Source organism: Pteropus alecto, unplaced genomic scaffold (assembly GCF_000325575.1).
Source record: "Pteropus alecto unplaced genomic scaffold, ASM32557v1 scaffold21, whole genome shotgun sequence".
In the NCBI taxonomy this organism is placed as follows: Eukaryota; Metazoa; Chordata; class Mammalia; order Chiroptera; family Pteropodidae; genus Pteropus; species Pteropus alecto.
Window position 1 is genome coordinate 15,373,009 of NW_006436282.1, and position 27,381 is coordinate 15,400,389.

The window sequence follows — 27,381 nt, forward strand, 5'->3', positions numbered from 1 at the left end:
CGAGGTTTTCTAATCAACAGTTGGGCTACACTTAGTCCAGTTATCACCAGTAGAATCTCTGAATGTGTTCCGCATCACCACTCATTTAGTCGTCATTGAAGTTTTGGTGAAGATTAAACATACAGAGAGGAGAGTTGGTTTGTTGAATTTTGAACAGGTAATACATGCATGTTGTTAAAAAGCAGAGATTATAAAAAGATATTCAGTGAAAAGTCTCCTTGTCCTCTCACTATCCAGTTTTAACCCACCTAGGTGTAACAGCTTTCCCCAGTTTCTGGATTTCTGTTCATACTTCTTTAGGCATTTGTTAAGCAAATATGGATATACGTGATACCGAAGATTTAAATGGTAAACTTGTAAGATAATATGGACAAATAACTTTTATCGTTTGTTTCTAACATTAGAAAATTTTACATTTTTTCTTATATAACATGTGGAAGGCTAGGAAATACTTAAAATCCACTTTGAAAATGTTTCGATATCTCTTCAGGGTTTTCTCCATGAATTCTGCTTGAGGCCATTAGATAAGGGGGAATTTTTGGGCTTGGGGATCTGTCAGGTCTGGTTACCTATCCCAGATTCACTCAGTACATCTTAAATTTGCTGGGCCTCTGGTTTTCATTGGCCTTCCTTGCAGAATTGTGAGTATTAGAACAATATTTCTCATCCTTGCCACCACTGACATTTTGGCAGGATAATTCTATGTTTTAGGGAGCCGTTCTGTGTACTGCAGGATGTTTAGCAAGCATCGCTGGCCTCTGCCAACTCCCCCAATCCCAGCTGTGACAATCGAGAATGTCTTGAAATATTGCCACATGACCCCTGGGGACAAAACCTCCCCTGACTGAGGATTACTAGATTGAAGATACAGTGTAAAGTATGTCCTCGATAAGTAGAATCTCCTCATATTTTTTCATATTAGTATAAGACAAACATTTTCTGTGGATGAACCCTCTATGGGAATGAATCCCAGGGGTCCTCTGAGCCTTATGAGCACATAGTCTGAAGATTCAGAAGAAAACACTTTTCATAGAATATGTGGCCCAAAGCCATGGTCAGTTAGAGATAGAAGGCCCGTCTCAAAAACACACTTGAGGCCCTGTGAAATCACCAGATGTGCTTATCGCATTTTAAGGGCACTTACCGATTAGATGCAGTTATTTAATTTTTAAATTATTATTGATAAAAACTAATTTCAAAACAGGAGTGCACCTGGGAGACAAAATAGTTCCAGGATCCTCTCTGCCTTCCCAGATCTTTATGTTAGGTGGACAGATGGATTGGTTACATGTCAAGTAGAGTGACATGGATGGGTGTATAGCTGACTCTGACAGCTCGAAAAAGATTTGGCAGGTGTTTTTTTGTTTTTGTTTTTTCCCTGACAGGAGTCTTTTGGGATAACACCAGAAAATAAAAGTTTACTTCATTACCTACCTTCATAAATAAAGTCCATTTTCAGTTCATCAAAGGTGTTTGTAGCCCAGGAGCAAAATTGAGTCTGGTAGAGATCCATTCGGGGCACATTATACAAGGACCAATTTTAATCAAGAGAAATTTTGGATTAGATTAAGCAGTAATTAGTAATAGTTAACTGTTTAAACTTTTTCTTCATATATATAGCATTTTAAAAAAATGTTTCTTATTGTCATGCTTAACAATTTTTTAAAATGAGATAAAAGTCAGTAACACAAAAATAAGCCTTTTAAAGTGTACAGTTGAGTGGCAGTTAGTACATTCACGATGTCGTACAACCACCACCTCTAATTAGTTCCAAAATATTTTCATCATCCATGCTGAATTTCAAAAGCTATATTTTGATTAATAATATAATAGAATATTTCTCAGTCACTGCATGAGTTACTACACTTATAGGAAACTGGAATGAGACAGTAAATGATTAAATTATGCTAGTCCAACTACCTAAGAGGAATAACATTCTAGTGATGAAGCTTGTAATCCAAACCAAAGAGACAATAACCTCACAGTGATGTTTTATTCCCGGAGTTTCCATGGGGTTGAGTAGATTTCTTTAGACCGTAATGGTATTTTCCCACCCAGTCTTCAGTCACGATTTCCATGTGCTGTGTGAGCGACTACAGCAGGGCTCACCTGAATTTGCAGACGGACAGTGGATAAAGCCTTCCAAACCTGTCACGTGTCCATTGTGGAATAAGTGATACAAAGAGAAATAGGACGCTATTTAAGTACAGCCATGTTGTTTTGCAGTATTCTCTTGAACCTGTAAAGTGAATTTAATAAAGAGAACAAAAAAAAGAGAAAGAAAAGAGAGTCTGCCTCATGTCAGTGGTGGTTTTCTACTATTTAAGTACAGCCATGTTGTTTTGCAGTATTATCTTGAACCTGTAAAGTGAATTTAATAACGAGAACAAAAAAAAAAGAGAAAAAAAAGAGAGTCTGCCTCATGTCAGTGGTGGTTTTCTTTCTCATCAGCTCTCCTAGAAGCCCAGGATGTGGAACTTCACCTGAGACCGCTGAGGAGACACATTCAGTGTCTCCAGGAGATGGAATTCCCACACACACGTGTATTAATCGCCCCGTTATTTCACACCATCTGTCTGATCTGGAGTCATTCCAAGTTTTATAATACACCTGCTCGGATTATAGTTTTATTGCAAGAGTTTTGTAATCTCTTCATTGACCAGGTATGTAGCATTCAAAGTAGGGGCACTAAGGATCATTGCCATGTGGTAGGTTTTATTTTATTAGATCAGTGATGAATGAGTAAATCCAGGCTACAATCAGAACACAATTTTTCTTTCTTTTTTTAGAAAGGACTTTTATGCTAATAAGGTCCAGGTGTTTTTTATTTTTTATCCTAAATACAACAAATTGGAAATCAGATACAAAAGACAAGTAGTCACTGGATTTTGTTTAATGTCTTACCATTCTTTAAAGAGGTTTAAGACAGTTTCTACCAAAAGGCAGATATGCATAGTACTTTGTAGCTTTCTGTTAGGTTTCCACAGGATCATGGGCTGATGGAAGGCTTTTGGAAAGTAAAGTAAGACAATCTAGCTAGAAAAGAATTATCCTCAAAAACCAGTGGTGGAATTGTATTAAAAGAATTCTGATTTATTGTTGATCTTTAAAAATCTCTCGTTTATAATTGTTTCTCTTCAGTCAACGAAATGTTAAAAAAATTGGACTGTTCCGCTTCCTTTCTGTGTGAACATTCATTCTTCTTGTGTCCATAATATCAGAGAATATGATATAGTTTGAGACCTAAAGGATACTTGGAGGGCACATATGCAGTATTTTCTGGGGGCTGCAGATGTCTTAGTCTGCTTGAGCTGCCGTAACAAAATACTATAGACTGGGTGACTTTTTATTTTGAGAAATTAGTAACTCATAGTTTTGGAGCTTAGGAGCCTAGATCAGGATGCCCGCATGGTTATGTTCTGGTGAGACCTCTCTTCTGGCTTGCAGATGGCTGCCTTCTTTCTGTCCTTACATGGCAAAAAGAGATCTCTCTCTCCTTATAAAGCCACAGCCCTATCAGATTAGAGTCCCACCCATATGACCTCATTTAATTACCATAATTGCCTCCTGAAGATCCTGTCTCCAGATACAGTCCGTCGGTGGTTAGGGCTTCAACATATGAATTTTGGGGGACACAACTCAGTCCATAACAGGGTGTGTGTCTGAACCACTAAGGAGATTTTGTGAAACACATGCCAGAGGGTCAGAATCTGGGTATACGGCTTAGCCTTTGAGTTCTTAAGAAGGCTTCCCACCAGAATTGGCTCTCCTCTAGTTTCAGCTGACAAATTGAAGTAAAAACTGTACATGTTTATGTGAGGCTGGAAAGTCCAAGAATGCAGTGACCTTAGGAATAGTTTGTTCCAGGGGACTGGATAATTTCAAAGCTTCCTACCATCCTCCATTTTGCTAGTTTGTGTTTGACTTTATTATCCTCGGCCGCTCATGACATGTTAAGTAAGATGGCTCTCTATAGTCCCAAGTGCACATTCTTGTAGTAGAGGAACTTCACCGGAAAGAGGCTGTTCTTCCTTTTTTTGGTTCTGGCTCAGTGCATTTTATTTCCATTCCCGGAATAATCATTGTGGCCAAAATGGATATTTTAGAAAGGCCTGGGTTTCTTGCTAGAGGACAGTGGGGAACTTGATTGACTTAAATCACTGATCTAGTCTAATGCTTCCCAGAGGTTTTAACATCATGGCTCATATAGAAAATTAAAATTTTTGTATTACATAGTGAGAGAAATTAGAAGGGATTAGGAACCCTGAAAGTTTTCTTGCAGTCAAGACAAACAGTGTAGAATTCCTGCGGCTCCAGGCATTAGAACTTTGCTGTTCCAAGCAATAAAGAGAATAATGTTGTTGATAAACTGGTTGGGAATTGTGTTCCAACCCAATCCCTGATACTTTTTTCAATGAATTAAGTGAGACTGGAAAGATGACATCATTTGCTCAATTTCCATGAGAATTTAGGAGAAATCCAGACTAGAGAACAGGTCTCCTGACTTGCAATTAAGAGTTGTGAACCATGACATCGAGTTATTAACATGCTTACGTTTTTCTCTCTGCTTCTGAAGAGGTGGAATGATGATATATAGAAAGGACATTGGACTCAGATCAACTTGGATTCAAATCTAATTGTACCACTTAAGAGAAGTTGAATTACTTCCCTGAGCCTCAATTTCCACATCTGTAAGTGTGGATAATGCCTCATCCACAGACTGTTGTGAGGATCAAAAGGGATAACCTAAGTGACATGTCCAGTGTGGCATTTCATAGAGGCTCATAACAGTTAGGTCCAAACTGTTCACTTACTTTTAATTCCTAACATGTTGGGGCACATTACTGCAAAGTTGGGGCACATTACTACAAAGCGAGGTGAAGGTATTGATGGGAGATAACAGGTCAGTTCTTTGCAATATTTTGTCATCTCTTCTGGCTTCATTCTACTTACGTTTCTCCTCTGTGTAAACGTAATGTTTGCTCTGTTGTAAGCAAGTGCCCTGGGTCCTAATGATTTCATCTCCACGTGATAGACCATGACCCCTTTTGCAGGGTCAGTGACTATAACCACCACTTCTCCCAAACCCCTTTTGAGGGATCCTCAGCTCATTTGGAGAAGAAGTCCTGTAGTGTATAAACCCCAGAGGTGGTCATTCATTTTTGTCCGTGGCTTGTAAGACATCCTGGTTACCCATAAGCCTGTAAACCTATTATCCCTGGCCCCTAGTCTGTGTCAGCAGCCACAGTTTGTTAAGCTCCCAAGGAAATAATGTTGCTTCTTCTGTTCCTTAGTTACCGTTCTTGCCTTTCGTCTAAAAGTTCTGTTGACCTGATTTCCTTGATTCTTCAAGTGGACTTTGTAGTAATGTGCCCCAACATGTTAGGAATTAAAAGTCAGAAGTGAGCCAACTTTCATATCTTGGTTCCCTGAAGAACTAAATTCTCCTCAGCCCCTCACAATTTATTGCTGTCTAATTTTATTTAACATTTATTCAACAAATATTATATAAAGCCTATTATTTGCCAGGAACTCAGTTCTAAGCCCTTTATAGAAATTCAAAAATTCAGTCCTCATAGCAACACTATGGCAAAGATGATATCAGTCGATCTATTTTAAGTTAAAACAACAACAACAAAAAAACCCCCTGAAATCCAGAAGAGATAAAGAGCTGTCTCAAGATCACTAGCTTATAAGTGACGGCTTTCTTAGAATGCTATGTTCCATACTTTAAAATGATTTTATCTTTAATTATGTGTACTAATAATAATTATATTCTCATTGCATAAGATTTATAACAATGGAAATAGTCCTGTGGTTCTATTACCCTGAAATGCAATATTTTTAATTTTTATTTTCTCTCAAACTTATGTATAATTATGCATTTTATCTTACATATAATTTTTTTCTAGCTTGAAAAGGGATTTTGTTACTCTTGGATATTTGATTGATTCCAGCCTCTCCTATTTATAAACAACATGCAGAAAACAACTTGACATTAAAATCCTTTTTTCTTAACTAGGATAATTGGCTTAACATAAATTCCTAATGTTGATCAAAGGGTACGATCTCTACATGGCTTTTGAACAATGTTTAATGTTTACGAATTTTTTTAAATGATATCAATTGCATTGCTCTTATCAATGTGTAGAAAGTTTTAGTTTAACTTGCCAGCTTTGGGCATTATCATTTTTTAAAATCTTGGTGTAATTATGTGTGTGCGTGTGTGTGTGTGTATGTGTGTGCGCGCGTGTGTATAATCTATATAGTGATAATGTTTCTTGATTTGTACCTTGCATAATTTATGTGATTACACATTTTATGTGCTTTCTGTAATTGTATTTCCTCATGTAACTTTCAGGTACTTTGCTTCCATGAAATTATTGGCCTCCAAGTGTTTATGAAACATTCAAACACTTGACTGTGTTACATCAGCGATCATAAGCTGGCTGTCTATCAGCTGCATTCAACCTATAGGTCAATGCAGTGCTTTTATTTTGCACAGTGTTTTAAAATTAAAATTGTTGCCAATAATGAAATCGAGTTCTCATTTAAATTCCAGCCTCCACTGAAAAGTCGGAGATCTCACTGCATTGGCTCTGCCGTCCCACCGGCACAGGTGTGAGAGCCTCAGGTGCCCTTCTAGGTGGGTCACCTGCTGTCCAGGTGACTATGGTCTCCAACGCCTGCTGTTGTTACTAATCTGCTTCACTTATTTTTTTTTTTTTGTCTGCCTGATCCTTCTAGACGTTCCAGCCATCAGACAGCCTTTGTTACTTCAGAAGCAAATGTGTTTCTTGTCACTTGTTTCTCACAGGGACTGTTACTATGGTCATTTAGGCCATACACATAAAAGGCATCATCTGTCCTCCTCAGACGATGATACACTTGAGCCTTGATAGTGGGTTCTTTTTCAAAAGTTTCTGTGGTAACCTGACTCTACTGCCCAGTCGCTGGGTTTCTTGACCATGCTCGGCTCACCACCCTTGCTATTCGATGACTTGGTGTTGCTGTTATGGGTGTTGACATTCTCAAGATACTAGGTGAGGAAGGGTTTCAGTCTGAGAGGTTGAACTTAAACTAGAGGTGTCACAGTTGAGCAAAAGTAAGAATCTATAAAAAGACATGAAAAAGAGAAAAGAGAAGCTGGGACACAAGCGTCAAGCTAGTAATATCATTGATAAATTGCTTAATTGATAATTGATTAACTGGCTTATTGATAAATAAACTGGTTAGCAGTGGTTTAGTTTATAAGGCCTCTGAAGTGGGACCAGTTCATCCTAAATCGAGTGGTTTTGTTGGTTTGTGCCGATACCACTGAGTATGAGAGAATGCAGAGAGCTGGTGTGCTTGGGTTTGCTCCAGAGAACTAGTATAGGGAGCAGAGAATAGTTCAGAGCTTAAGAGCTAAAAGGGATCTTGAGATTCATTCAACTCACCTCTCCCCTTTTGCAGATAAGGCAACTAAGATGCTGGAACAACTTAGCAAATGTCACAAAACCAGCTGGTGGTACCTGATGGGTCAAAGCCAGGTCTCCTGCCCTTGCTGATGCTTTTTTTTTTCCTTCACATACCCTGCTACCCAGTGAAAGAGTATACAGTGGGTTTTATAATCTGGGATATTCAGAGGTCTTATTCAACAGTGGGCTGTATGAACAGAAAGTTAATTGCTGTGATTCTCATCTTTGTGAGGGTCAGCCAAGAAACACATGGATGACCATAAGGATGGCTTGACCAAGGAAAGTTACTTTAGATTTAAGTAATTAGGTCACAAGCGGTACTGAAATAGAAGGCAATGGAGTGATCGTCATAGATTTTTCACTTCCTAAGAGGACATATTCATAATAAAGAATACATACAGATAAAGGTATTGGAATCCCTAGCCCATCCCAAAGTGTAAACTGTTTTAAACACATTGCTAAGGGATTATGGGTAGCTCTCTTCCCTGTGCTGTGTGAAATGTTGGTAGCTTTTCTGCAGAGGTTGATTTTCCATCCAGCCTGAGAAGAGAATAGATTAGGAATCTACAGCTAGAACTTGAAGGATTCTAATCAGGGATTTTAGATACTAAGTGAATGATTTTCTTATCACTTTACAAATTTGTGGTGCAGTGTCTATATTGCATGTAAAACTGTAGCCCTTAATGAGAGGAGGATAATATGTTTAATATTGAGGGAAAAAAATCCTTTCATCTGCTATGGTGAGCTCAACGGCTTTCATTACGTTCTCCACTGAGATCTCTAACAACTTTCTAAGCAACCACAAAATTAGAGGCACACAGCTTAAACCTACATAGCAGGTCCTCGACTAGCTTCATTTCATTCAGCATTGTTTTGTTATACTCCTGATGAGATGCCGTAGAAACTTAACTCTTGCTTATATCAATTAGCCTATTGTAAAACTGGTTTTGTTATATGTTGTTTCACTTAAAGTCACACAGCCTATCCACAATGTTAAGTGAGGACTTACTGTAATTTACATGAGGTTAAGCTATATCAGGAAGAAATAATAAACACAAAAACCTTTAGAAATTTATAGGTTTTTGAGATCCTTAAAGAGGAGAATTTTGAATCTTCATAACAAATATGGCAAGTGAAGAACTGGAAGGAACCTAGCCGATGGTCCTATGAGTCTGACTAGCGCTGCATAAATCTATGTCTTTCTTTAATCCTTTTCTCCTTTCCTTTTCCTCTATTCAAAACTAGTTCTTATGGCATCTGTCATCTAGATTTTGTCCTATAATGCTGCTTCAGCCCCCAGGAGAGAAGTTTGCTAACTTCAAAGAATTGCCAATAGTTAACCCACCTATATTAGCTCTTATCTTTGCAAGTGACCTTGTGCTGTCAGGTAAGGTGACCATATTTGTAAAATCCATAGTCTGATAGATTTTTCCCCCGGCTTATGTATTTCTTTATATGAAAAAAACATTGTGTAGAATATTTGCTGGTAGGAATATCCATGCAAATTCTGATTACACAGTGGTCATATCTATGAAGATTAGCAACATTTAGTTATTGCAAGAATGTATAAATCCAGAAGTTCTAATATTCTATAGATTAATATATACAGGTGCCTGAATTTCAAGAATCTGCTTTCTGTCTCAGCATTGCTGGCCCAATACAAGACATTATTATTTAAAATTATTCGTTAAAATTTAATAAATTGAAACATGTTTTCTGTAAAAAACTCTTAAACATATTTCTGATGATTTCCTTTCATTAAATCCTAGGCAACAGCTTACCTTTCACCTGACGACCTTTTGAAAGGAGAAATTGAAGACTCCTTGGAAAAGGTGCAGGTGGCTATTAACATCTTAGAGACTTTCAAAAACTCCTTTTTCAACTATAGAAAAGGATTGGCAAAGTATTTTATGGGAGACAAGGAGCTGAAACCATGGGATTTCCAGTCTCATCTGGTGTTCTGTAGATTTGACAAATTTCTTGACCGTTTCATGAAAATAGAGGTATTCATATATTGACTTGTACTTTATTCACATTGTAGGTGGGTTCAAGAATCCTGTAGCTTTTTATATGATTTAGGGAACCATTTGTTATATTTGGGTGGAAGGTGGGAGGTCTGTTTTCTTAGTGATTCTCATGATGAACTCATAAGACCAGTGCTGTAAAGATAGTTTTAAAGCTTTAGTTTGACCTTTTTTTAAATTCATTTTTGATTCTTTTTTTAAATTCATTTTTGATTCTTTTATTATACTTAGTATAAGTGAATCCTTTTATGTACCACTGACCCTTCATTTATAATTTACTAAGCTCCTGGAAGACAGTTGTAAATCAGGAAGCTGTAAACGAATCCCCCTTTTCCTGTATATGATTAATGTTTGACATTGAGATTTCATACCTGAGAACCATGTGATAAAATCTAAAATATCATACTACCTTTTAGTATAAAAATATATATTCTATGCTATTAAAATATTAAAACCATTCATAAAAATAAAAAAACATGAAAATATATGCACTGTATAATATTTTAAATACCTAAAAAGCAAACATTGAATGAACACACACTTGTCCACACATGCACACACCTATTAGTATGGAGCCAACTGGCTAAGGTTTTTTTTTTTTTTTAAGTTTGAACTAGTGACACTACCTTATTTTCTTTGTAAAGCTCTTCCTAGCAAGTTTGAGCTTTTTCGTTGATATAAGATTTGTTGAATTTCATTGAAAATTAGAGCTTTATGTTTTGAAAATTCTAATTATCACGTAATCAGCCTGAATTCCTCTTAAAGTCTGAATGCCGAATGTGTCACTACAGGCAGCTTGCATCACCCTTTCATTAGAGTCTCTTAAGCTCTCTTTCAGTGAGAAACATCTGATTCACAGCAAAGTGTAGGCTGCTGAAAGTATGAGTTTTAGATATTACCTGGGGATCTGACTTATGATTAGAAGGATATAAAATTAGAGTCATATGTTTAGCTATGTTAAGTTAGATTTGCCTGTACTGCTAGATAATTTTCAATAAATGTGAAAATGGGAGTATGATTTTAAAAATTGCAGTTACTTTGTTTAAATCAGTATTTATTTTGTTACGTAAGTGTCCATTAATGTGTGGATTTTGAGCGTTTGAAAGTGTTATTTTTTTGAAACTTTAAAATGTTCTTTTCCCGGTCAAGGTGTTGTAAAGTATCTTTACTGTTGTATGTTTTTACAAAGGACATATTTGTCACCGTATTGGAATTTGAGAAACTGGAGAGACTTGAATTTGGTGGTACCAAGGGAGCAATTTTAAATGGACAAATCCACAAGATGAATGAAGAATTTATGGAACTTTGTAAAATTTTTAAGCACAGCACTTACAACCCATCTGATTACAATAACATGGTAATGTTGTACTTTTGTGTTTTTATTTTGTGGAATCTGATACTTTTAAAGTTGGAGATGACGATGGGTCACGGTGATTATAGGTACCGTCCAGTCCAACCTCTCTAGGATGAAAGAGGTTAAATGACTTGTCTGAAGTCTCTTAGTGGTAGATCAGGGACCAAGACTTAGGCCTTTGTATTTTCAGTTTAGAACTGTTTCTAATATAACAGTGGACCTCAGTCTGGATTTGTTTCTTGATTATATATATTGAAAAGGGCCCTTCCACATTAAGTGATTTTGATCTGATAATCTGATGCCATGTAACTTGTGTGTTTTATTTTTAGCCTTTTCCTGATCACTAGATAATTTTTTTGGTCTATTTGAACATTTATTTTCACTCTGTTCACTACATATATCATTAACGTATATTTTGTCTCTCATATTTTTTATTGTTGTTCTTTAGAGCTATTTACAATTTCATATTTTCAACCTCTGGAAATAGGAAGCTTTCCAATTTAAGCCACTTCTGTTTTCTGTCACTCCTAGCATGTTACTAGCCAGGGAGTTACCTGTGAGCGTCCCTGCAGCTCTAGGATAAAAATAGCTTTATTTTAGTGGTTTGCCAAGAACAGCAAAGCCTGGGTAAGAAAAAAAAAAAGATTTAGCTCTCATCCTTATTGTTTTATAAGGAATGTGAATTTATTCACTATGGTGTTTCTATTTGGCCGAATAATCGATTCTTTGAAATATACAAATACTGTAGTCAGCTGTGTTTAAGAATGCGGTAGGCAGACTCCATCCCTCTGAACCATAGCCGGGTTTTGGGAAGTGGCGTAAATGGTGAGAGGACATTGCCATTCTGTGTCCCTGCTAATTTGTGGAAAAGTAGGAGGAACCTGGGACCTGGGACTGTGGTGTTGACAGCCTGAGCTTGGCTCCAGGGGCTGTAAAAGTCTGGCACTTGGCAGGTGGTCAGTGACTGCGGATGGAGTGCGACCCTCGACCCTCGGGAAACCTGGACTTAGCTCTCCTGAGCAACTGAGCAGATGAGGGTGTGACCCGTGGCCACAGGGCCCCCAGGTACATTAGAGTAGCAAGAGAGTCTTCAATTTTTCACAGTTACAAAACCTGGCCGAGTCTCAGACAGTGCGGCCACGGTTTAGCTGATGTCACTGCCTTGGCAACCCCAAAGGTCCTGAATTTATCCCTGTGTCTGCCCCGAACAGCACAGTTACAAACATGTAGGAATAGAAAGGTTTTTGGCTCTTGACATACATATGCATACATGTTTGTATTTTGGTATTTCATATTTTGGAGCCCCATTTATTGTGCAAATAAAATGGCCCAGGCTTACCTCCAACCTGCAGGTCATCAGCAACCTGTCCTTGAAGTTCCCCTTCGGCACCTTCTCTGTTATCTCCCTTCTCTTAGAATAGAATCTAGAAGTTCCTTGACTTTGGTCATTCCTTGAAATCAAAGTGGAATTAACTAAAAGTTAACTTAATTGGTATGCTTATGTTGAAGAAAACCTTTGCTTCTTTTCAATGTGTCCTGCTTATCAATGTTGCCTCAGAATAGTGTAATTTTTGCTTAATAAGCTGTTTATTTTGGTGCTTTTTAGCTGAATTCATTGTACTGATTTTTAAGATGAAATCATTAAGATGAAAGTTGGTAATTTTTATGAGACACAATTTTAGCAAACTACTTCCAACTTAGTATATTTCTCCAGGTGTATTATCCCTTCCCCTTTCACTGCATACACCCCCATGCCTTCCCCCATCCCCACCGAATCTACTCTAGTGCCAACTGAACAGCCGAGTGTATCATGATCAGCCTCCCTGCACTTTAGTATGGAAATGCTTTAAATGTGTTCCACTAAATTAAAGAAATAGTCCCTGGAAATTTTCTTTTGGAAATGCTGCTATTTCTCTTTCTTCATCAATCTCAAGCCTGTTAATCAGGCTTTGAACCTTCGCTGGTATGGCAGGAGGTCTGCCACTGTGGCCCATTTATATAATGTGCATTCATAAAATGGTTTTGGGTTTCTCAATTATTAATATTGAATGGAAAGGTCACTTTAGGTATTCTTTTTGACTTTCTAAAGGATTGTTTGAGGTCTAGACAATTACGGGCAGAGACTTGCTTTCTTATTTATTTTTTTAAAATTGAAATATATTTGACTTATAACCTTATGCAAGTTTAAGGCATACAAAGTTAGTACATTATATACTGTATATGATTGCCATTGTGTCGTAGTTTGCGCCTCTATCACGTTAAATAGTTACTCTTTGCTGTTAGTGGTCAGAATCATTCAGCTCTAGTCTTCTAGCAGGTTTATTATTAGTGAATATAGACAACGATATTGCATTAGAATGTCAAACTTGCCAAAAGACTTGCTTTCTTAATCGTTTATGTTTAATAGCTTGTCAGGAGTCTTTAGGCTCAGCAGCTTTGCTTTGCTGACATTCTGAGGTGTTACTTGATTGAATAAAATTCTCCAGATAACTAAAGCTATTCGTCTTAAAGATAGCCCCTTTGCTCCACTTAGTCTCTGTTAATCGGAGTTCATTAAACTTACTGAGCAAGCGAGGGGTGCCAGGCATGTGGCAAACCTTCACACACATCCCTGTGCCATTCTCGCTGTAACCCTGAGTGTGACCACTAAGCAGATGAGGTTTAGTAAATTACCTGAGATGACATAGTTTCCAGGGAGTGGAACAGAGATTCCAGTCCAGAACTCTCAACCCTGAGCCCAGCACTCTCAATCACTGACACTCCAACTCTTTAGTGTTTGCTGCATCCTCGTTGAAATGAAGCAAGTAAGTTCGTCTGGGGCAGTTGGAGGAACTCACTCTAAGACCTGTGCCCTGAGGTGGGGTAATTCAAGATGCTGTCCCTTTTTCCTGCTAGTTTACAGTGGAACGGTTGATACCAATACCTAGCCTGCCATTATACCAGAATCTAAAATATATTTTTTAAAGTAGTTATTAATATATACTAGGTTGCATTCCAGTTCATGCAGTTAGTCCTCTGTTCTGTTTCAGTCTATTGAGCTATTAATTCTTTTGCTCTTAACAATATGTAGCATTTTTGAATTTTAGCTATATAAATTTCTTATTAGTCATCTATAAGATTTTTATGGCTTGCTTCCTTATTTTTCAAGATAAAATTTATTTTAAAACATTACTTATTTATTTTTTGGAAAGGCAACCTACAAAATTTCGTCTCTTACCCCACTGCCTTTTTCCTTAGTTTTCCATTTTTCTCCCCAAAGGCATCTACTATTATGTATTTCTTATATAATGTTCCAGAGATATTTAGTGCATGTATGTGTGTGTGTATATATTCTTTTGTACAGAAACTTTGCACAAATAGCATCCTCTACACATTATTTATACCTTGCTTTTGTCCATTAAAATATTTTGTCTCATTCTGTGTTACTACAGTAGCATTGCCTGCTTCTTTTTTAAGCAATTGTATATTATTCCATTGTATTTATGTACTGTTTTTTTCAATGTTATTTAAAGTAGCGTAGATATCATTTTTTAAAAATTTACTTAGGAACTTATGCTTCTAGGAAGATGGAGTAGATGTACTTTCCCCTATTTCTCTCACTAAGTACAACTAAAATACTGGTCACTATATATAAAACAAACATATGATGACTCCAAGGGTGAAAAGAAGGCAGCAGATTGACTAGGAACCTCAGGACCCAAAAGACAACATGGTGATGAGTTTCTTGGGTTCTCTTGTTGCCTGAAATAACTCAGACTTGGAGCTGAAGATACTGGCAATCTGGATTCATCAGTGGGCACAGACATGAAAAGTCCCAATAAATGCCTTGTCTCTCTCAAGAAAAGGATAGCCTAGCAACATAGAAAACTAATAGACCATAATGTCTCTAGTCTAGCCAAACACCGCAGAAGAAACTGTGCCTGACCCCATCCATGCCAGTGAAGACCCAATGGGGTGCCTAGACTTACACCCGGTCAGTGACAAGGAGTCCCAGCCCACCGCCCCCTCCCCAAGTGGTGGACCTGGACTTCAGAGATGGCCTAGTAGGGAGCCTTGATTGTCATCTCCACTGGCCAGTAATGAGCTCACTCTCTGGGGCGTCCATGCAGAACATGTGGGAATCCTGGATTTTTTCCTCACCCAGCAGCATCCTTACCCCACCAGAGTGATGTCAGAGGAAGCCTGGTAGAGAGTCGGGACTCTCACCGTGGCCAATAGGTAATCAGGTCACCTGCACTGTGACATCTGTGGAGACCACATGGGGAACTGGAACACCCAGCCATAACAAGGAGCTCCCCACCCTTAGGTGTTAATGGATGCCGAGTGGAGAGTCTGGACATCTATCTCTGCTTGACAGTAATGAAGCTAGATCAGTATTAGAGAAAGCCAGCAAAAACCGAATGTTTAAATAAGCTCCAGTCTCATAACCTAATATGAAAATGTCCAAATTCAATAGAAAATCACTCATTATACCAAGTACCAGGAAGATCTCAATGGAATGAAAAAAGACAACTAAAAGATGCAACACTGAGATGACAACAATATTAGAATTATCTGACAAATATTTTAAAGAGCTATGCTAAAAATGTGTCAACAAGCTATTATAAACATATTCAAAAGAAATGAAAAAATAATCTCAGTAAAGAAACATTCTCTGGAAGTAAATAGATGATATAAAGAACAAATGGGAATTGTAGAACTGAAAAATATAACAGAAATCCAAAGCATAGTGATTGTGCTCAGTGGCAGAATGGAGGGCTGGAGAAATGAATCAGTGAAGTTGAAGATGAAACAACAGAAACCAGCCAGTATGAACAACAGAACATAGACTGAGACAAAATAAATAGCCTCAGGGACTTGTGAGACTCCAACATATCTAGCATTCATGTCATCAGAGTTGTAGAAAAAGAGTGGACAGACCGTGAGGCTGAAAGTCTCAAATAATGGCTGAATACTTCTTAAATTTGGCAAGAGACATAAACCTACAGATTCAAGGGGGAAATTTGAAACCAGTAGCAGAAAGATAAACCCAAGGATAAGCCCGGAGGAATCCATACCAAGACACATCATAATTAAACTTCTGAAAACTGAAGATAAAGAAAAAATCTTGAAAGTAGTGAGAGGGAAAGAAAAGGACTCAAGAGAAAAATGATTTGAATGATAGCAGATTTCTTACCAGAAATCAGAGGTGAGGAGATATATACAGGATAAGGTTGAATTATCTGTGGTACTTCCAAGTGGGGAGGTACCATTGGCAGTTCTGAATTTGGGCTGACTAAGAGAGAGCAAAGAGTTTGGGATAGACGGAGAGAGACCTAGGATGGAGATTAGCATTTTTTCCTCTTTCTATTGTTTATTTACTAAGTGTTCAAACAATGTTTGAGGATCATCTTAACGCGTATGTTCCTTGTTGACATACTGAGAAGAGAGATAATAAGATAGGCATGTTACAACTTGTTGGGAAGTTGTGTTTATTTTTAAAAGTCAGTGATCCTTGAGTGAAGGGACCGTCTGGCTCTAAGTCAGGAGAATTGGAGACTTCATGTTGAATGTAGCATGCTGGTGTCTACACAGCGCTCTAGAACGTTGCTGTCACGCTCTTTTCAGTGTGTGCTCAGTTCAGCATAAGGCGTGTTTCTTCATGGAAACATCATGGTGGGAGTGTGGGCTCCGGAGCCAGGTTGCCAGGCTTTAAATTCTGGCCCCACCATCTGCCAGTGGTGTTACTGTGGGAAAATTGTTTAACTCTTTAGAATTTTTTTGTTACCTATGAAACGGAAAAATATTATCTACATCATGTGTTGTGAGGATTGAGTTAATAGAGTGTTTAGAATAGAAAACTGAGTAAATGTTAGCTATCATTATTATTACTGTTATTATTAATAGGTGGAGGGTCAGTTGATGGAGGTAGCAAAGGACTTCGTTATGATGAATGTGTGGCGTGCACTCCAGGGGCAGCTTGACTGGAAATCTCAAAATATTTCTGAATTTCTGGGACTTCTTCACTGAAGACTATAAATTGCAATGCTATGCAGATGATAGTTATTCTTTCATTGTTTCATGCTTTCTAATTATGAGAGTGGGTGGTTATGCATCAGTGGGAAACTGGGGTTGTTAATGGCATATTAATAAGACACTAGGAAAATGTAAGAGTATTTTGTTTCATCTTTATCATTGATGATGCTTCCTGTGATATTCTCTCCTGAATAAAGTATTTCTTGGTAGGTTTTCTGCTCCATGGAAAAACAAAACAAAAACTTTCTATTAAACTTATAGATATACTAAAATTATAGTGAGAATGGGTTCTGTTTTCTTCTTTTTCTGAAAAGTTTTTTTCTTTTTTAATTTTATTAAATTTATTGGGATGATGGTTAATAAAATTATATAGCTTTCAAGTGGACAATTCTATAATACATCGTCTGCATATTGCATTGTGTGTTCACTACCCAGAGTCAAGTACCCTTCTGTCGCCATATTTTTGACCCCCTTTTGTTTATAATCAAAATGGATTTGGAGGAGGAAAGATTGGGAGTCAAAGTACTGAAGTTGGGATCTGAACAGGAGAAAAGAATTGCGAAAAATGGGCCGACGGCACTAAACTTCAGTGTTCTTAGAGGGCTGGCATTTGAACAGTTAGTTGATCACATGTAGCTCTTTCTTGATCTTCCCTGGAATCCTGCTCTGAAAAATAAATTCTTTCAGAAAGTTAGGGTGGGGTGACGGGGAGGTATGTTATGCTTATGCGATTGCTATTTTCACTATTGGACTCTTTCCTGCAAACTGATATTTTACTCTGAATTTTACAGGAATTTGAAAGTGATTATGTTGTCTTTAAGTCCAAAACTTTGGATTTCAACAGAAGGCTTGGGACGATTCTTTGTGAAGGTTTCTTTAACTGCAATGGTTTAGAAGCTGCATTTAAGGTTAGTTCTGAAGAAGCTATACTAACAATAATTTACTAATGAATAATTTAGACTGTTAGATGAAAGGATTGAATACATTCCTTTCTGATCCAGGTAAACTATTAACTAAGTCACATTCTCTTCGTATTCAGCTCGTTGAATTAGAAACTTTGAATAATGTACTAATGAAGAATGAAGTCTACTTTGAACATGGTCAGTTTTAGGACATTTAACTATTGATGTTTTCTTGCATTCACAATGTTTTAGCTCTCATTACCTTTAGAGCAAATTTAGCATGGCCTATGAGATATCGATTCACAAGTAAGCCACAGTGAGAGTGAAAAATATCCGTTAATTCCAAGATTTATTTTCTTTACCATTGTTTACATATGTTGGGTTCACCTGCCCACTTTATTACTGTGACTGAAATAAATAGCAATTTCTATACTGGGTTTCATCAGGTAGAATATTACCATTGATTATCAGACATGCTATTATTTTGTGTATCAATAAAGAAAAATGTCAAAAATTATGCCATTGATTATATAAGGTACTCCAATTTCAGAGTTGTCAAAACATTAAAGAATGTCATAGAATTGATGAAATATGATATGTATGAATTAAGAGTTACATGAAAAAAAAAAGCATCTTGATAGTCCTCTCAAATGGAAAGCTTTTAATATGGGGAATGGGGACATCAGGTGAAACTTGCTTGTCAAAGAAGAGAACTGCAAATCACGTATAAATTCAGATGACATCCCAAAAGAGGAATTGAGGCTCTAATACCACGAGAAACACAGCCGGAGAATCATGGGCACAACCCGTTGAAAATGGCAGTGCAAAACAATAGAACAGACAGACTATATATTTGTTTAGTTTTGACCCTCAAATGAATTGGTCAGATGGTGGTGAAGCCCGCCCCCCACCGCCCCCCCGGATTTTAATATAGAGAATTCACAAAGATCAAATACTTCTTTGTTTAAGAGCTCTTGGTTGAAACCAAGATGCTGTTAGACAAAATACATAGCCTGTTGTTATAAATAAAAGCGTGTAATTTCATCTCTCTCAGAAATATTATATTTAATACTGCCACACTTTGTCTTTAACTAGATATGCATATGTATTTCTCTGATAAAAAATGACATATTTTGATCCTCTTTGGCAACCTTTTCTGGTCATCACCAAATCATAAATGTTTCCTTTTATAACAATTGAGCAATATTATTTTTTAAAGGCTACGTAGTAGTCTATGGTTTTCTGTTACTGGAGCTACTTGTCAATATTTCTGTAAATAACTGGAAGAAAGAATGTGGAGTGAAGCCTTAGTTACAAAGGCTCCTACCTTTTCTAATTCAAATCTTCTTCCCCTTCTCACAACCATTAATATAGATTCTATTCTAGCATGTGCCAGATTTTTTCCTAAACAATTTTATCTCTTATTGTCGTGTATTTTTCTTGAACTTTCCATATATTTGTACCATCTCCTGAAACATAAGATGAGCTCCTGCCCTCTAAGCTTTTCATCATCTTACAGTTTTTGTTATATTTAGGTCACCTTCTGCAATGCCTTGTATAAAGCAGACACTAACTGCTCGCAGTTAGGTGGACCGACTGGTAGTCAGTACTGAAATGACGCAGGAAACCACTGGGCGAGTGGTGTCAGAAGAAGAAATGACAGCGTTGCATACTTAGGGAGAAAACGGTTTTTACCAAAGGTGTGGGGGTGATGAACTCTGACCATTTACTGTTGAGTCCCCAGAAGTAAATATTTGCAAACTGTTTTCTGAAGACCGTGATTCGGTGCCTGCTCTTAGCAAAGACATGGCCAGGAAGGGCGTTGGAACCAAACATTATTCTACTCTAGAATAAAACTATAGTTCAGAGCCTACAGTGTTGGCATTCACTTAAAAAAAAAAAAAAGAAAGAAAAAAAAGAAAAACAACAACAATAACAACAACAAAAACAAAGCAAAATACTAATGGATATTTTCTCTAAAATTTACAGCGTGCCTACACGAAGGTAGACTGAAATATCTAACAAAGTGTCTAGAAAAGTGTTCAGACAATATGAGTTGGCATTCACTAAAAAAAAACAAAAACAAAAACAAAAACAAAAAAAAACAGAACAAAGCAAAATACTAGTGGATGTTTTCTCTAAAATTTACAGTGTGCCTACATGAAAGTAGACTGAAATATCTAACAAAGTGTCTAAAAAAGTGTTCGGACAATGTAATTGAAAACTATAAAATCATGAAGTGTATATAGTTCAGGCAGCAACAATCTTTGAAAGAGGCAAACCTACGAAAAATATAAACATTTACTACTTGAACATGGCAACAGTATTATGAAAGCCATAATTATATAATGAAACTAAGAAGTAGAAGAAAATTCAGAGAAATCTGACAGATCTCAAGTGGGATATTTAGAGAAAACAGCACAGATTGGAAGTCCATCTTTTATCTTCTGAGGTTAATGTGAAGAAAGATATCTATACTCTTCATAAAATAGCTCTTAGTTCCACTATGACAAGGAAATGAGGCTCAAATGACCTTTATTCTCATCCTGGAGAGTAATTTCTATATATCTGTGATGCTGAAAAATTATGATAATGTATACTGCCTAAAAGGTTGAGTTTTTCTTTCTTTCTTTCTTTCTTTTTTTTTAAACTACTACTCTGGCTTTACAATGTCCCCAAAGAACATTTTCTCTCTGTCTTTCTTTTTTTACACTTAGTTAAGTCTCACTAAGCATAATCAGGTAGGCAGGATGAGATGTAGCTGGGAAGCTTCTGGTACTGTTTCAATTGTGGTCGATACAATAAGTGTTTGAAAAAGAATGTTGTAAATGTTTCCTGACTGTCTTTGGAGTACATTTCTTTGTTAAGTCTATGAGATAATATTTACTTTTGAATTTAAACATGAAATCCAAACTCAAGAAAACAATAGTTGTAAGAAAAAGTTAATCATTTACATTTTGCTAGGTAGCAGCTAACCAAGCAGATTTTAAAGTATTTAGCAATTTCTCCAGTAATTATAATTACTATTACCAGAAAAAGTGCCAGAGAGTATTTGTCTAAATTGGCCTCTAAGGTATGGTTAGATTTACATTTCAGTTTGTATAATTTTTTCATTACATTGATATTTTTCAGTGAGTATAGCTTATTGGCAATATGTTTACAATGAAGCTGTTTTTTTTTAAAGAACACAAATTTGGGGGAATACTTATTTCCCTAAGAGGAAAAACAGCTCTTTTGCCTCATCCCTAACAAGGTGCAAACCTTGGTATTATATAGTTTTCCATCACCTTAATTATATTTAGTTATTTTGAGAAGATATCTTTTATTTCAGAGAAAACATCTATACAACAGGCCTAATAACTAACATTTTATGAAGTCTACACAGAGTAAGCAAATAACAAAATTTTAAATGACACCATGGCTGATGAGAGGCAGCACAGAGAATGCCACACTCAGGTGGACTGCCCAGTGTCAACTGCCAGCTCTGCCACTGGCTGTGTCAATTCGGACAAGTTACTCCTTCCCCATTACTCGGCTTCATCTGGAATATGTGATAATAGCATTTTTAAGACCCCTTAAAATGCAGTGCTTATACATTGCTTATACAGAAATAAGTGTTTTAATTACATTGTTTTGCTTGCAAAGAAAGCTGTCTCGTGCTAGCACACAAAAGAATCCATGTGGGGCAGAAAACAAGACAGGAAGCTAATGGAAATCCAAGCGTAGGCTCACCAGACAGGCTAAGCTTTAGGGAAATTGATGGTAAAGGTTAGTTTGGGTCTAGGGGGCTCCATGGGCTGAGCAAGAGGAGGCTGAGGACCTTCATTCTTCTGCTTGCTGGTAACGCGATCCTGTTTCAGTCCACCACGTTCCTGCTTTTTTCTGTCTCCCTACTCATTGGCTTCCTCTGCTTGCTAGTAGTTTCTGTTCACTCAAAATGTTGCCAGCATAGGTTCAGCCGACCATGCCCTGATTCTTGAAAGAGAATTTGATCAGCTCATGACATTAGTTTGAGCCAGGACATTCACATTGAAGGAACTGTCTGCCTGTGGAGCAGTTGTCCTTGGAATAGGAACAGGTCGCTGCTGCTGTGTTGGAGGTGGCTGGGTGGTGTGACAGGAGCGTGGGCTGCCATGGGCAGGACAGTCACTGTGACTAGTGCATCTGGTATAATTATTAATGATGTGACCTAGAGTCCTTGCTATGGATACTCTGTATCTAAAGAATATATGGTAGGAAGGAAGAACAGATAGAGTACGTAAACCTTGTTCTTATGTCCACAAAGCATCTTCTAAAACATTTCCTGGCACCCAACAGGAAGTAGTGTTACCTGTGAGCAGCTTCTTTTCTGATGCTTCTCATTTTCTGCTGAGGAAGGGAAATTACTTTACATTTAGTATTTGTTTTATTGGAAAAATACATTTTAGGTTTGGAGCTATTGCAGGATTCTTGTAGGGTTATAGATTTCTGCTCTATCCCTAGTCATACAAGAGATTTAATGGGGGAGATAGTGAGCTGAGTATTGGTATTAAAAAATCCATGGTTCTTAACCTTTCTTTAACTTTGGTTTTTATAGCTTTTGACTGTATTTGGGAATTTTCTAGAGAAACCAGTTGTCATGGAAATTTTCAGCCCACATTACAGCACACTGGTGTACATGTTTAATGCCGAGTTGGATGCGTGTAAGCAATTGTATAACGAACACGTGAAACAGGTAAGTAGGGGTTAAAGTCGAGCACGGCCACAGCTTCATTTGTGTGGGTGATGGATTTCAACTAGGGCTGCGTTTAATGATATCTAAAGATTAAATATAGGCACTGAGGCTTTGTGCTTTTATTTAATTGGTTTCCTTATGGAGAAGAAGAACCTGCTTTTGGATCATGATTCTTCTACTAATCAACTTACTGAACATATATTTTATATATTTGTATTATGAAAGTACCAAAATGAGCAATTGCTTACAAGGTTGGCGTGTACTCTGATTAAACATTCCCTTTATTCCTCTTCACCGAAATAACGATTTACAGATTGAACGTGGAAATGTAGTTCTTAACAAGAATATGCCATTTACCTCAGGAAATATCAAATGGGCTAAAGAGGTCCTTGAACGACTTCAAAAGTTTTGGTCAAACTTTGCATCTCTCCAGTATCTGTAAGTAGCCAGGCTTATTTCATGGTAAAATTATCCTAATGACTCAGGCAGTTTTTACATGGGGCAGGAGCTGTTCATTTTAGTGCTTAGAGTTTTTGCCTGTAACTCTTCTCATTGGCCAGGCTCATCGAGGAGGATTCACTCCCATGGTGTTAGGATATGTTTAATATATTTTTATGTTTTCAGGGCTCTTTTCTTCTTCTCATTTTTCTTTTCACCCACAATATGTTTATAGTATTCTATTATTTTTTTCCTTTCTCCAGTAACTAGCACTCCTTCTATTTTGCAGAGCTCTGTATCTTTCTCTTTGTAGGAGTTAGTAACTTGTTGCTGTTGGCATTAAGTAAATCTTTGGCGTTTCTTTTATTTCATAACTATGTCTTTTAAGGCAAAGACAATTCATAGTGTTATTTGGTCCTTATGTTTCTCTTCCTGATTTTTTATAGTGTATTTTATTATATTTTGTTTTGTATATTATTGTAAAGTGTTACTCTGAAATCTAACATATAAAAAAGTAGAAAAAAAAACCATATTCCTACAGATTATTGGAAAGTCCTGATGATGCTTCAGTTTATCAGAAGTATGTTGAAATGACAACTTTGCTAGACCAATTTGAAAATCGTATCTTTAATGAATGGAAAAGTAACGTGAATGAAATCTGTGAGTTCAATTTGAATCAACCCTTGATTAAATTCAGTGCCATAAATGGTCTTCTCAGTGTCAACTTTGACCCAAAGGTAAGGGGTTGATATTTTTAAGATGTTTTATACATGTCATCTGATAGCTCCAGTCATTTATATTTTATTTTTGGGAAAATGACAGTGCTGTGAAGAATATAACTGAAAACAACTAGTAAGTCTGCGTTTGAGATTTGTTTCCCAAATTCTATAGTCATTGCTCTTTATTATTCCTCATCTTTATTTATTTATCACTTCTGTCTTCACTTGATAATGAGTTACTTGAGAGTAGAGTCTATTTCATTGTATCGTTGTGTTCTGTGTTTCTAGCACAGTGTCTGACACTTAGTAATACTTAATAAATGTTAGCTCAATTGAATGCAATCATTAGTCTTTTATTAGATGTATTCTGACTTGAATTATATTCATAGTACATATGCCAGTATTTTTTGTTAATTCAAATTTCATCATGTAAGTAAAGATTTGGGGAATCCATAGGAAATATGGAATAAAAAAACTTTTGTCATGCTTTGAGTGGACAATAAACTCAAATATGTTAGTTAAAAACATGGTAATTTTTATAAAAATTTTCAAAAAACATAAAACAACATATAAATGCCAAAAATAATATTAACCATTAAATAATGTTTAGGAAATTACCCTCATTGAATAGATCTTTTGTTATCCCATAAATAAACAATGTAGCAGAGAAATATCTTGTTTTCTGAATGTTTATCTCCTCACAATTTCATTACATGTTATGTAATAATGAAAATATAGGAACTTTAATAGCAATTATATATATGCTTATGTGTGTGTATATATATATATACATATAGTGTACTATATGTAAATGTAGATGATAAATATATATATATTTTAAATGACCTATCTCTAAGTCTGATAGCTTAATAGAAGTTACAAATTAAGCTTTCTTTTTTATTCGCCTACATGAATATGCTTTACAGGAAAGAACAAGTATATAAGAACATCTATTTGTAAGCTGCTATTACAGAAAAAGAGTATTAGTTAAACATCTGGCTGAATTTCCATCTAGCGGAGGTTATGTATTCATTTTTAGTGATTGCCCTATCTTTCATGGCAGTACGAATATATGCCTTAGGAAGTGGGAAAGTTAGCCTCACTGAGTTTTATAGTCATAATCTGTACTGTATTCTGATCTGTTTCTCTAAAATATTATAAAGAACACCATCACTTAGTTTTATAAACCTGAGCACACATACATAAATATATGACCTAGAGAACTGAGGATTTCCCCACCTTCTGATTTCGTGAAACCAATGTGTAGAAACTAAATTCCCGAGATGCTTTAGGGATAAGTCCTATGATTCTACCTGAAGGGATTATGAGCACATGAAATATAGATTATAAACCCAAAATATATTGTACTAGTTAACCTAGGAGCAACATCCTAAGGCAGTCAACTGGTTTATCTTCTTAAGCATGTTGTGTGGTCTTTTCCACAGAACCTGTGATGTAAGGATGAAGTCAGTTCGGCCACATGACACATACATACCTAAAAATCACTGTGCTATTAAAGATTACACAATTAAAAGTATAGGACTTATAGGGAAAATGGTGAGTAGGGGTACAGTACTCAAAAACCTTGTCAATGGTACATTGAAAAATAAGAACCTAGAAAAAACTAGTATAGTTTTACACATTTTAAATAATACATAAATACTACAATAAATATGACACTTTTCCTTGAAAAAGACCTGAAGTTTGCCTACGACATGGGTGTTAGAAGAGTTGCAACTTGTGCATTATTTGAAAGTGGCGGAAGGAGGGTTGTCTGAAACCAGACAGAAAGTTGTACCAACAGTAGTGGATGGGTGTGGCTCATCACACGCGTGTGATCGAGGTGCCCAGTGTATGTTAAAGGTATGTGCACATGAGCATTTTGCATATTCCTAAGCCATGTGGTTAAAAGCTGAGTGCAGTTTTTAGCATTTACCTAGTATTTCTTGCTGATGAAATTTCAGATAAGCAAAGACACATTATGTGGTATGTTCAGACTGCTCCCTAGTATACCAATCACATTGGAACAAATGTGTGTTTTTGATAAAAGCATAACAACTAATGGTACTGAGAAAAGGTCGAGGTCTATCTATGGCCTTCCATTTTAGATCTTGTTGTGCATATGTTGCTGCCTTTTGCTTGAATTCTTTCTCCAGCAGTCACCGATTTATACCTTTATTGTTTGTACTTTTACATCACATGGAATATATATGATCGTGGCTTTTTAAAAGCATGTGAAACAAAAGCCTCTGACAATTTGAAAATATAGTAATCGTTGGATGAAATTTGAAGTGTTTTGATTTTAACTTGTGTTAAAATAGAATGATATTCTTAAAATATGTAATTATTCTCGATTGTCTTTTAATAGCTAGTGGCCGTATTAAGGGAAGTGAAATACCTCATAATGCTGAAGAAATCGGGCATACCAGATTCAGCCTTAGCCATCTTCAAAAAGAGAGACACTATTTTAAAGGTTTGTGTTTTTAGATATTAGGGCATACCTGCAATAGAGATATTTTGAATTTTAATTATTAATATGTAGACTTTAGGATACTTTTATGCTTCTAAGGTTGACAAAGTAGTTTTACCATATTTGGCATTTTTTTTTGTTTTGGGGTTCTCTTTGCTCAGTACATCGGAAACCTTGAACTTCTTGTGCAAGGATATAATAAGCTGAAACAGACTCTGCTGGGGGTTGAATACCCTCTGATCGAAGATGAGCTGAGGGCTGTGGACGAGCAACTGCAAGCAGCCGCAACATCGCTGACATGGCAGGGTGACTGCTGGGGATACATTGAGAGGGTGAAAACAGCCACCTTGGAGTTGGAGCGCAGGGTTGAGCGCACACAGGATAACGTCAGAGTGATCCAGCAAACCATGAGGGCGTGGGCCGAGTGCACACTCCTGGCCAGGAGAGAGCACAGAAGGGAGGCCGCCTTTATTTTGGAGGACAAGGGTGATTTGTTTATCAAAAAATACAAGCTCATCCACGAAGATGGCTGCAAGATACACAGCTTGGTAGAGGTAACTGCTTTGGAGGTTCTGAAATGCATAGATCTCTTCGTGTAGTTTAGAAAAGAGCCAAAATATTTAACCTAAGAGCGTAGAACTCTTCCGGGGCCTGAAGGAGCTTTTTGTTAAGCATTGAAAATGGAGGAATTTGCACTTCTTGCCTGCAATTTCTGTAGCCCTCACTATTCTCATTCTTGAGGGAGGAGGTTAGAACGTGAGATGTTTGATGAAACAGAAAGGTGAGAGATGGGATCCTTTTCTTTGTCATGGCTACATCCTCCTATGGATGCTGCTAATAAACACCATTATTTGTCGAGTGCCTATGCGTCCACCTATCTTGTTCACATCTCCTCTAACCCTCTCAGTCATCTCCTAAGAATGGCTAGAATGAGAACTTGAGCTTTTACTCTGAGAGGAAATAGCAGCCAGAGACTGTCTGCTCAGAGGCTTTCCCTGTTAAGTATAAACCACAGAGGAGAAAGGAGACATTAGCCAGAGGGACTCTTAGGAGTTTATTCTAATAATCCAGGTGAGAAATGATGATGGCTTGGGCCAGAGTGGTAGTGATAAAAGCAGGCATACGCTGGATGTTTTTGGAAGGTGGAGCCAACAGGGTCTATTTTCTGTGACAAGTCAGAGGAGAGAGAAGTCAAGAACGACTTCAGGTTTTTGGTCTGATCCCCTGGAAGAATGGAGTTTCCTTTTACTGATACAGAGAGAACTGTGGTGGAGCAGATTTTGTA

At 36.9% G+C, this 27,381-nt stretch overlaps 1 protein-coding gene across 1 annotated transcript in view; it reads left to right on the forward strand.

Moving 5' to 3' along the window:
- DNAH11 (dynein axonemal heavy chain 11) overlaps positions 1 to 27,381 on the forward strand; it is a 270,126-nt gene that overhangs the window by 12,857 nt on the left and 229,888 nt on the right. Inside the window, 9 exon segments of the mRNA XM_025046892.1 lie at positions 2,452 to 2,663; positions 9,230 to 9,463; positions 10,674 to 10,841; positions 17,645 to 17,761; positions 22,332 to 22,469; positions 22,783 to 22,907; positions 23,449 to 23,644; positions 25,995 to 26,099; positions 26,258 to 26,650. Of these exon segments, the coding sequence (XP_024902660.1) occupies positions 2,452 to 2,663; positions 9,230 to 9,463; positions 10,674 to 10,841; positions 17,645 to 17,761; positions 22,332 to 22,469; positions 22,783 to 22,907; positions 23,449 to 23,644; positions 25,995 to 26,099; positions 26,258 to 26,650 (1,688 nt within the window).